Raw genomic sequence first — 12,123 nt, forward strand, 5'->3', positions numbered from 1 at the left:
AAACCACTAGCAGTTTTTCTGTGTGGTTTTGCCCAAATCCGCGACTTGGATTTTCCACCTCCCATTGACTGCATTGGTCTGCCAGTTGCTAACTAAAACCTGGTGACCCCCTCATACCATACCATACCATACCATGATATCTGTAGCATATTTTTAAAAAAGCTAATATTTTCTAATTACAACCTAAACCTGTATTGATACATGGGCATGATCTTATTTTTGTACATAAATTACATACATAGAGTTTTGCTGCCACATCTTTGCCTCTGTATCTACTGTATACATTGGCTTGGCCTCTTGTCAGACAGATGCCGATTAGAGATAAGCGAGTAGTATTCGAACAAATACCTCCCCGCCATAGGTATCCGTGTAAGTGGCCAAACACCAAGGGGTTAAACGCGTCAAATATTCAATGCGCTTAACCCTTTGGTGTTCGGCCGCTTACACGCATACCTATGGCAGGGAAGTATTCGATCGAATACTACTCACTAATCTCTAATGCCGATAATGAAACATTATGTCATTGCTTAGCACTTCACTTTTCTTTTGTAACTTCAGAAATCTTTGAATTCCGTTCTTTATCGTTGCAGTAATAGTAATAGGTTGAGATATTGAAATCCTTCAAGCTTTGACTATACATGGGACAATTCCTTTCCCTTCTATTCAGTAGCCATATTAGTCTATGAGTCAGTCAGGTGAATGACAATAAAGGTTGTTGGATGAAGTTAGGCCTAACTCTCCTTCACCAAGCGCTTGTATAACGGGATCTTCTAAAACAATGGCAGGTTGTTTTGTCACATCAGCAATGTTGCTGGAGCGTTGCCTACAAAGTTTGCTTGTCTATGTCTACTTGATCTAAATCTAATATTTGCATTCAATTTTTGTTTAAACCTTCCAAGATGACTGTTTTACTTATTTGTGTGTTTGCTCTGATTTTAAGAAGCTATGAAATGAAGGGCAAGGGCTGGCGAACTATTTGTTTGGTAGTTTTACCTCTTTTTTTTATACTTGTATTGCACTTATTCACTCAGTGACAATCTAGACCTCATAGTGACAAAGTCAATATGTCTTTAGGAATCCCAGATTATGGTTTCTATACCTCGCCCGGTGACCAACGGGCCACACTATCGTTTGCGGATTACGGTTCCATGGGGCCTCGAGCTGCTCAGATGCTTCGTAGCGAGCATGCTGCTTCAGCAAGTAACTCCCCCCTCCACCACCTTCCCAGCCCGGATCAGTTTAAGAGTCCAGGTTTGTACAGCCTTTCTTTATTTTGGGGTGATGGGTAAAAGAAATCAGACTGGGAATTGCATAGTCATATTAATTGCACAAAGTTAATTTATGCATGCCAGGTTTCTGTCGTTCTTATTGTAATTTTAGTGCAATCTTTCTGTCTTTATGTTGTAGTGTGAGAATTGGGAATGAATAAATATTTGCAGCCCATTTCCATGTTATAAATTTGGTTAAAGATCATCATCTTATTCCATATATAGAACCCCATGGGTTAGTTTGCTTACAGTATAATTCAATTTTGGGGATCATATATGCTATAATTATTATTTATATGTCTATATAAAGTAATATTTTTTTAAAAAATAACAGCAATCGTATTTCATGTTTTTCTAAAAATGGCAAGTAGTATATGTTATCCTATCACACCAAGCGAGATTTCCTCATACCATGACTATATCCAAATTGCAGTCTTTTTGATGGTTGAAAATTGTATCCCTAGTAACTACTGGTAAGTATGGCGTACTACGGTCCGCGTATGAATTGCCATACATATTCCAGTAAATAGTGCCATGTACTGTGGGCTGTTTTACACATTAATATCATATTCTTCTATATATGCTTTATATATTATTCTGATGGATATTGGCATGGTATGAACGTGTATAATAAAATTAAGCCCAGTCACATAGACATCCTATAATTGACATGTTTGCTAGTAGTTGGTGACCAGTACTTGCAACATCAGAACTTGAGCAGCTACCTTGGTACCATGTAAAGAATAATAATAATAATAATAATATTTACCAACTTATCACATATAAGTTTAGGATTAGGGATTCGTTTGCTAGAATTATGTTGGACTCAATGGGAAGATTTATTAAAATGGTCTAAAAGCAAAACTCTCTTAGTTTCTCATAAGAACCAATCACAATGCAGCTTTCATTTTGAATGCTGCTCCTGAAAATGAAAGCTATGCCGTGATTGGTTGCTATAAACAAATAAGACAGTTTTACTTTGTACCCATTCTACTAAATGTGGCCCAGTGAATTTATGTTCTAACATTAAGACTTTATATTTTCTACCTTGTAATGTTATAAATGTTGATCTTTGCTATATCTTTGTGTCTACTATGTCAGAAGTGTTTGTTGTATTATGTTGCGTTCCGTAATTTCACCGCCTTATTATCTTTTTAGTTTCTTGTAGCCCCCTTGGTTTACTGTACGTTACACACTGATGTTATTTTCTATTCTATAAAAAGGAGCTTTAATAGGAAACGTCAGTAAAATGCTGTAATGACTCATGACTGCACATTTGCTGTATTTTATCGGGGGAGAGTTTATCTTATAATGTCGACCTTTTATGTCCAGCGCTGGATACCTTTTCAAGGATGCTCTTAGCTCACTTACTGCAGTAATTTGTAAGCCAGCGAGGCAGATAAGCTATCCCTAACACTTTGCCCAGCTTCTGTATCTTAAGATATATGACTTTGAGCAGTCCTAGAAATCTTTAGCTGCTGATATGTGCTACAGTACAAGATTATCTAGACCATGGTAGGTAATGTTTATTGCTTATGTACTGATACTAGTATATACAAATGCCAGGGACAGGTAGCCATGCCAAAGCTAGTTCAATGTGCTGCTGTACTTGAATAGCTGGTCCATATAGTTGGCATGTCTGCAGTATTGGGCAGAAGCTGGTAGATGTGCAGTGCAGCGTGGTAGTATTATACTTTGTACATAAAATTGACATAACACATCTCAGGTGACTAGGCTAGCCATATTACTTTTTCCATATACTATACACCAGAGCTACATATAGATTTGTAGCCACATGACTTAAGCTCACAATGTTGCATAATATTGATAATGCTAGTGATTGTGGTGGCATTGTGAGCTGAAGGTTGCCACCACAAAAGCAGTAAGCAGAAATCCATACAGTCAATCTGACAACCACATACACTACCTTGTGTATACACTACTTGTAATTGCATGTCATGTGGCCACAAGGTGCAATATGCTATATCCTTAATGCCTTAATTTTATTGTATTATATGAGCAAGTGCATGTCTGTATTGTCTTGTCAATGCACTAGTACAGTAATTTAGAGCCAATTTACTACCATAATGTTGCTAGTGGTTACTTTGTGCAGTATCCAAATAATACTATCTTTAAATAGCCCATGTAATATCTCCATGTAGTTCTCCAGTAATACCATCAATACCAAATAATATCACCATACAACACTAACTAAAACTAGAAAATGAGTGTTGTGTTCAAATATGGGAACTGTTACTGGAGTGCAGTTTTTTCCATTCAACTGTAAAGTATATCCTGGGAGTTTAGTCTTTGACAGCTCTGTTGTAAATAGGAGCCATGGGCAGTTGCCCAGTTTGGCATCTCCTAAAACTATCCCTTGCAGTTTGAAAGTAAACTCAATGCGGGTGTCCCTGACCACAGGGTCTTAGCGTGATCACCCACATTCTACTTGCTTGGTAGGTCTGCCACTGAGTAGATGCCCACCAGTACTATTTAAATGACCTTCTTGAATGTTATTGGTCAGTACATATTGTACGTAAATGTTTTCTTTGGCACCTCAGCATAAACCTCTGTGACGTATGCCCATCTAATATAAGGGACTTAATAAGATTTATCAAGCTTTTAACTTTATACAGTGCTATGTGCTTCACAAGCATGGCATGAACAAGTGTGTACAGCAGACTGCGTGACTGTCATATTGTTCCGTTCATAGCACAGAAGTTGCTTCCTATAAACTGGTTTTGAAGCCAGTGCTCGAGGAAATGATTTTCCTAAACAATTGAGCTTGCCATGTGTTTTGCTGTCTTGAGAAGAGCTGTAAGGAAACCAGATAGTCTGAATGCAAAATTGTGTGTCAAGAGCTTCTGTTTCGGAGAGATTTTCATAGCATCTCTGTCTCACTGTACTCTATTTACCATTGCTGACTGCATTAAACAGCCATATGTTTTATGAAGGTCTAGTGCGTAGATTGAAGGAAGTCTTTCCATTGGGAAGTTTGTGGTTATGAGCTAACTAAACATTTTACTGACTTAATGAACACGACAACTTTTAGGATCGGCTGATCACCCACACAATAGAATCTTGGCATGGTAAAGACACTTTGAAAATATTGGCCCAAATTTGCTGTTGTGGTTAAGACTAGATGTAAATGTGACACACATATCTAGCTTCAGTTAAAAATTTTCCATCGTGCTACTAAATGGAACTAAATGTGCCAAAAATGCACTTAAATTGTGCCATAAAATTCTGACAAAAAGCAAGCCTAGTAACATAGGAGATTCAACATAGACTAGACCAGTGGTTGTCAACTTGCAGTACACATATCCCTGAAGTTACACTACTATCCCAAGGGGTATGCCCCTATGGTGAAAGCCACCTTATAAAGATAGTTTGTGGGGTTTGCCACCCAAACTACTATTATACTCTGGGGTTTCTTCAAACCCCAAAGTATAATGAGCGGAGACTCAGTGGAGGTGAGTAAATGTAAAAAACAGTGTCACTCACCTCCCTTGAACCCCAGCTTTCATGTGGGCTACTTCGGCAACATCCCTGATGCCATTCAGGAGGCCAGAAGAGGCCCAAAGAGGACAGGGACCCATCCCAGAGAACAGTGGAGACGAGTAACATTGATGGTATGTTTACTAACCTTCCTGGGCTTCAAATTATTATACTCTGTGGTCTGAAGAGACCTCTGAATATAATATTAGTTTGTGATTAGCAAACCCCAAAAATTTCAGGTTCTGTCAAAACTGTCAAACTATGTAGGTGGGATGTGACTTCATTTTATTAGATTAGGGGCCACTCTGAAAGGGCGGCTTGCATGAGACATTATACTGTGTTGAGGGGCCACTGTGGGAGTTTATACTATGTGAAGGACCACTATGGGACATTATAATGTGTGGAGGGGCCACTACGGGATATTATTGTGTTCCAGGGATCTTTAGCATGAAAGAAGGGGGCTCTGCACTTTCTAATCAGCCCTGATCCATGGTACACTTAATCCTCCATGGGGGTAAGTAATGAATGCAGCTTACCACTCGCTCCTTAAAGATTATTTAGCGCGGGGGCTATTATATTATATGTGGGGGTACAGTGGACACCATTTTATGATATGTGGAGGTACAGTGGGGGCTCATATTACATGTGGAGCACCTTGGGAGTCATTATTTTATATGGTAGCTGTTTGGGGGCCATTATTTTACACGTGAGACATTGAATGGGCCATTATACTATATGTGGGGACACTGAGGTACCCATTACATAACTGTTCATGAACGCCTTATTCTGTCCACATTTATAAGTGATCCCTACTTTGTGGGTACTCTGTTGAGACATTTTCTTGCTTGGGGGTACTTCACTTGAAATAGTTAAAAACACTGGACTAGACAGTCTAAAGATGCACTAAATTTATCATTCAGCATCAAAGACTGTGTACTGTCTATTAGTTAATCTAGACCATTTTTTTATATCCTGAAATGAATAGTGTTTCATGTCTACCTGCAGCTACATTAGCCCCATTTCCATCTTAGGAGCTATTATGTAAGTTGTGGAGAAGGTGCCCAGAGGAATCGGTCAGTTTCCAATGTTGTGATAATGTCAAATGGTGTTGCCTGCAGTCGAACACTTGGCCCACTGTTAAAATGTCACTGTCCATTACTCTTCTCTTATTTTATTTGGAACCCCACAGTATCCAATGTGAAACGTATTAGTAATGTCATTGCACTTGTGGTTGAGAGCACCAATGATTTGTTAACTTAATAACTGTGGCTGTGATAGATGCTGTGTTGTAGAAACTGTAGTGGACGGTTTATTAAATCATATTTTCTATTCTCCTTGCTGTAATGTGATATATTTATTATCTAGAAAGATCTTTTTTTTTTTCTAACACCTACAGGTAGAGTTTTCAACCCTGTTATTTGTTTGCTTAATGCATTGACTTGAACATCCACCACTCCCATGGAAAATGTAGACTATAATGAATGTGTAGGAGTGATTTTGTCACAGACATAATTTCCACATTCAGCTCTGTGATCAGCGCGAATGAATACAGCATTATATGAGCGTTCAATGAACTAAAATGACTTGACTCTGTTATCACTTACTTTAAATTATGAGGTTTGACTATAAACACACACTCCAGCATAATTTTATTCATAGCTTGACATTTTACTCTTACAAGTCTTTTTCTTCCGTTTTTTCGAAATGATCAGGACATGTATTTCATATGACTTATTTTCTAGCACAAATGCTATTATTGATTTGCTTCATCAATGCTAGCACAAAATACAGGGCATTTTAATATAGTTTATGGCTGGAGAAGATTGCAGGAAACGCTACTTGGATTTCAAGTTTCATGACTGTTTTGTTGAATTTATGGTTCAATATTATATATATAGAAAGAGAGAGGTAGATGTAGATGTCATTTACATTATTAGTTTTTATTTTTTGTTATGTTGCGCTCAGAAATGCCCCATTCCAATAACCTCTGTCTACTTTTGGCGTATATTTTTATTGGTTTTATTTCATTTCATTTCCTTGTCCATATTTTCATAAACTGTACCCATTAATGTTATTGCTGTTGAATCCCCTTTATATAATTTTTTCCATTTACTTAGGAGTTTTTCAATCTCATGTCTCTTTTTAAAATTGGCACCTCAAGAAGTCAACCCTTTATCCTTATGGTCAATAGAGGCAAATGGATTACGTAATGGGCGCCACTGTTTTATAACAGCTCCCTAATATGGCCCACTGGTGACCCTACCATTTTGTGAGCTATGTACGTCTGGCACATATGATAAACCTATCCATTGACCTACTCTACACTATGCTGGTATGCAGCAATATACAATTTTTCCATATAAAATAGTGTAGCAAACTGTTATTTTATGCAGAGGGATACTCTTAACAGATTACTGTATACTGTATCGAACACTTTTTATTCTTATATATTTATAACTACGAAGCCTATTGGTCGTTTGTAGCTGGTTGACGGAATGGCTTCTTATTCAAAAAGACTTGTTGAGACGACCTGTTTACCATCCAAAAATTTACCAATAGCCTAACACTACTGTGAAGGCTTGTGCCGAAACGCGCGTCGGGTCCGCGGCCCTGGCTCACAGCTCCATCAGTTGCCCTTTGCTCTATTCACATCATGGGTAAGACCGCATTCCTATACTGAAGTTGGGTAATTCTCAGATATGTCTTCCTATATTTCCAGTGTATTTTGTGCCATGGTTATATTGCATTGGTATGTGCACAGTAATATCGAGTGACATTTTTCTGTCATGGCAAAAGTTTTATATGTAATTCTTATATAGTCTGAGGTACACCAGGTCACATGTTATAGCTTGATGTTTTCTCTGGGTGCTCTCCTATAGTGGTCTCCTTGACACATGGTTTTACTTCTATTTTTCTGTATATATAGCATTGTGGCCTCTTTTTGTACGTTGGTAATTTTGTCATATTTATTGATTATTACTAATACCCTGTAATTATCTATGTGATATGTGACTTTATTTTTACTGCCACAATTGATGGTTCTGAGTCCAGTGGCCTCAGTCACATGGCTGTTGTCTTTTTGTACATTTTTTTCTTGGTGTTTTTAGTTTTGCCATATTTGTTTAATAAAATGTACTATTTGTATTTTGTTGACTAATTTTGATTCGTTTACTACGAGTGTATACTTACCTGACCTGGGTTTGGGTCCATGTTTGCTTTAACACTACTGTGAGTAAAGTGGGGACCAACATCATGGCATATGCTCTTTTTTGTTTACCATGGTGCGGCATGGTAAACAATATGGTAATTAGTATAGGTTTCCAATTATCATTCCACAACAAGATGACAACACCAAATATAAGTTGTATTACTTTATACTGGAATAATGATTACAATACATTTTAATATTTCTTACTGGAGAATGCCTCAGGTTCTATGGATGGAATAGCATCTATACTAGTAAGAAGAAAACAAGCTATCTCCATGTCTTGTAAGAGAAGGAACATACTAATTAAGATTTTCTCATTATTATTATTTGTCTTTAATTGCTCTTGTTTGCATACAATCACATCTCTTCCCATTCAGAGGAGAGACAGCTCAGATAACTAGTGGGTGTTTATTTACTGTCTGCTTGGCGACTTGTAAATCCTAACCTTTCTACTCCCCCTGACAAATGGGTGGCAGCTGCAGTGAGATTGCAATATTTGGGGGTTAGGCTTAGTAAATGTAGAATTCATTTTATAAATGATATATTTTAAATATAAAAGAGAATTTGTTTGAGTTCTCCAAATATGTGTGTTCTAGTAAGTAATACAATCACTAGTAGTGTAACATTCTTGAGCATCTTTTCTTCTTGTTTTTGTGCCATTGCCCTGTTATTCCTACTAGAAATGTATGAATGAATAGACAACAGGGTGTTACCAACGGGAATGTGTCTGCACATTTTGTAGACTGTGTAAGATACCCCTGTTTCAAAAGATGAATATAGTTACATAGTAGATGAGGTTGGATGAAGACATCAGTCCATCAAGTCCAACCTATAACCCTACAATCCCCTACAGTGTTGATCCATGGAAAGGGGGGAAAAAAACCATGAGGCTTGTGCCAATTGCCCCATTTCAGGGGAAAAAGTTTCTTCCCAACTCCAGTCTGGCAGTCAGTATAAAAACAATCTGGAATCGATAACCCGTAATATTGTTCTCTTCAAGAAAGACATCCAGGTCCTCTTTGAACTTGTGTAATGAATCCACCATCACCACTTCCTGGGGCAGAGAGTTCCAGAGCCTCGTTGTTCTTATTGTAAAGAATCCCACCATGTTGCTGGTGAAACTTTCCTCCAGACGTAGAGGATGTCCCCTTGTCACTGGCCTAGGAGAATAGTAACACCCAGTTGTCAATTTATTTCTTTTTAGGAGAAATAACAGAGTAAAGACAGTTGGAGTTATGACACAGGGTGTGGAATTATAGCTGCATTGTAAATCGTGGATTTCCTCACATTTGTCAACACCAAAAACAAGGGGTCATAATACAGCTGGCTAGGCCTCTGACTACATGACAGAACAATACTATTGGAATGCATTCTACTGACCGTAATATATGTTCTTCCATAGCGTGGGCATGTGCTTGGTCATTTAAAATACTGGGCAACACCGGTTAAAGAATCTTTGATGACGGATTTTACTAGGGTCGCAGCAGGAAATTCTCCTTTTGGTTTATTTATGTCTTTTGTGCCCCATAATGCTAAAGGACGCATATTTACTTTCTACATTATGGAATAAAGAGTGCTGCATTTGTGGATTGAGAACAGATCTCTCCGGCAGCCTCTGAGTACATTTGTGCTGTAGGCCTAGCTATCTTCGCCAATCCCATTCTCTGTCATCGAAATGAAACTACAGCAGCCTTTCCATTTTGTGTTTGGCATTACAATTCTACTTGGCAAATGGATTGCCTTTACTATGTTTCATAACATTAGATTATTATGGTTTCACATCTGCTAAATAAATTGACTGCTTTCTATGTAAGCTATTGAAAGCTGCTGTGCCCTTAAGCAATGTTAGATGTTATCTAAAGAGCTGGGCCTTTGGATCTGTGCTGTATATTTACAATTAGTATTTTATGTACACTTTCATATAGCATGTTACATTTTCCCTTTTGGTGAGCGAACAGTTCGGTACCATTTAGATTTCTATCTACCCTTTAGTGTCCTTTTCAGTTTGATGGCTGTCACCCTTCAGCTTACACATAGCCTTTCCAATTTCTAAGTTTTTGTAGTATCTTATAGGAATATTATTAACTATAGTTGGAAAGGCCCTATTCATTGCTCAAACCCTTCTACAAAGTTAGATACTGTCGTATTTTTTTCAGATACTCTGGTTACCTCTAAGGCTGACTTCCAGACTTCCTTGATGGCACAGGCCCTTAATATTACCAATGCATGTAACCATGTTACAAATTGAAAGATCCTGTTCACACAGACTTTTGTGGCTTTGTGCTAGCTGTTCATACTGTTACAGTATTCTACTCCATATTTTGCAGCAGTATTTGTGAGCCAAACCAGTAGTGAGTAGAATACCGCCATGTGTACTTACCCTTTACGCCACTTGCATATCACACCCCCTCTATCATACCCCCTCTTTTGTACATCATCTTTTCATGAAAGGAGGCTTTTATCTCACCACAAGTGACTAGACACCTCAACATTTCCTTACATTGAACTATTTGTACTTATCTCCACTCAACTACCCATTGTGTTAGACCCCCAGCTGCCTCCAGGGGTTTGTCTTCATGTATTTTGTACTCAGGCCTATTGTTGGTGCATACAGCTGTATACAGATCTGTTCCAGTGGTAGGAAGAGGTAGTTAGGGTTTTTGGAAGTTTGTGCAGAGAAGGCCAGAATGGTTCTATTGACTTAAAGCAAACCTTGCCCGCGAAGGTTTGCGCTGAAGAAATTTGGAGTCCTCTCCATTTTAAGGTCAGGAGTCCTGGGTATGCACTAGCATACTAAACATGGATCCTTTGTAAAATGGGAGTCTTACCTGTGACTACTGAGATAAAATTACATATTTGGAATCTGTATCTTTTCTCCTGTCCCGCTATTACAGTGTTTGGGGGGGGGGGGGGGGGGATTCCCTTTAAGATTCAGACTGCTGCCTTATGTAAGAAAAGCTGTGTAGAATATTTTAACAGTTTTCTCATAAATCTCTAGGATATATTTCATTGAATATATTTCACTAGATATCATCACTAGTTTTAGGCTTTGCATATGAATATTTGATAAAAAAGTAGCTGTAATTCCTGTTTGCAACTAGCATCATGTCATCAAATGGAACTCACCTCATAATGTTAGAACTCAGTTTCTTTGTAGTTTGCATGGGGTGTGAATGCTGTCTCCACATACTAAGATCTGTCAGGAGAAAGGAGAAAATAGGACACGACTGCATGATCATACAATACAGTGAAAACATCCTTTAACCTGTTTGTATTGCTTATGATGAATTCTGGTTCACCAGTCTTGGGTAATAGTAGACGACTGCTGTTTTAGTGTATGTGGTAGAATTTTATTTACTAGCTTGTCCAGTGGTAGTGTGCTCTGGTATTTTCCTATGAGTACTTGCTATTGTTTCGCATGGCTTGATTGAATGTTTCAGATCAAGCCAAGGCAGTTTTCTATAGTGTTTGGCTGTTCATGGATTGTTCTGTTTTGTCTGTAATAACACAGCATGCCATGCTTCTGCTCTCATACTTGGCTTTATTCTCTGCACACCAGTCCTGAATAGCTACAGTGCTCAACCGAATTATGGCGCACCCGCTTCCCCAGCAGGCACCAACCCAGCTCGACCTGGTGGATTCCCAGGGGCTAACAGCCCAGGCCCTGTTGCTGATCTCTATGGAACTGCTAGCCAAGACTCTGGGGTTGGTAACTACATTAGTGCTGCAAGTCCTCAACCAGGCTCTGGTTTCGGCCATGGAATTGCTGTAAGTGTCTTGTTTCTTTATTTTCTAAACATAAGTTTTACTGTTGTTTTGTAAGTGTATCTAGATCAGGTTATAAGGGTTTGTGAAACCTTAAGAATAAATGTGTTTAATTCTAACAGGTAAGGGCAATGTCAATGTTAGCCTGGAGTTGAGGTTCCTTATAATTGAGAGCATCAGAGTACCCCTTTAGAAACATCTCTATACGAGACATATACACTGTCAACTTTCTACCCATTATGGCAGCCATTACTGCATAACTCCCTATCATGACAGCCATTGATTTGTGCATTACACATACAGAAGCTAACAACACAATGAGCAGATCAGAAGCAGACAAGTATGTCCTTCATTGTTGAAGCGCAGCAGTAGTATATGGGGGTG

At 38.4% G+C, this 12,123-nt stretch overlaps 1 protein-coding gene across 5 annotated transcripts in view; it reads left to right on the top strand.

Moving 5' to 3' along the window:
- The window catches only part of MSI2 (musashi RNA binding protein 2), a 538,668-nt gene that overhangs the window by 503,941 nt on the left and 22,604 nt on the right, over window positions 1-12,123 (top strand). For 2 of the 5 annotated variants that reach the window (XM_075264907.1, XM_075264908.1), the window contains 2 exons: window positions 1,075-1,251; window positions 11,534-11,742. In XM_075264907.1, coding sequence (XP_075121008.1) covers window positions 1,075-1,251; window positions 11,534-11,742 — 386 coding nt within the window. The remainder of the gene's footprint in view (window positions 1-1,074; window positions 1,252-11,533; window positions 11,743-12,123) is intronic. The other 3 variants (XM_075264909.1, XM_075264911.1, XM_075264910.1) reach the window with 2 other exon arrangements.

This window comes from Leptodactylus fuscus, chromosome 2, assembly GCF_031893055.1.
Source record: "Leptodactylus fuscus isolate aLepFus1 chromosome 2, aLepFus1.hap2, whole genome shotgun sequence".
In the NCBI taxonomy this organism is placed as follows: Eukaryota; Metazoa; Chordata; class Amphibia; order Anura; family Leptodactylidae; genus Leptodactylus; species Leptodactylus fuscus.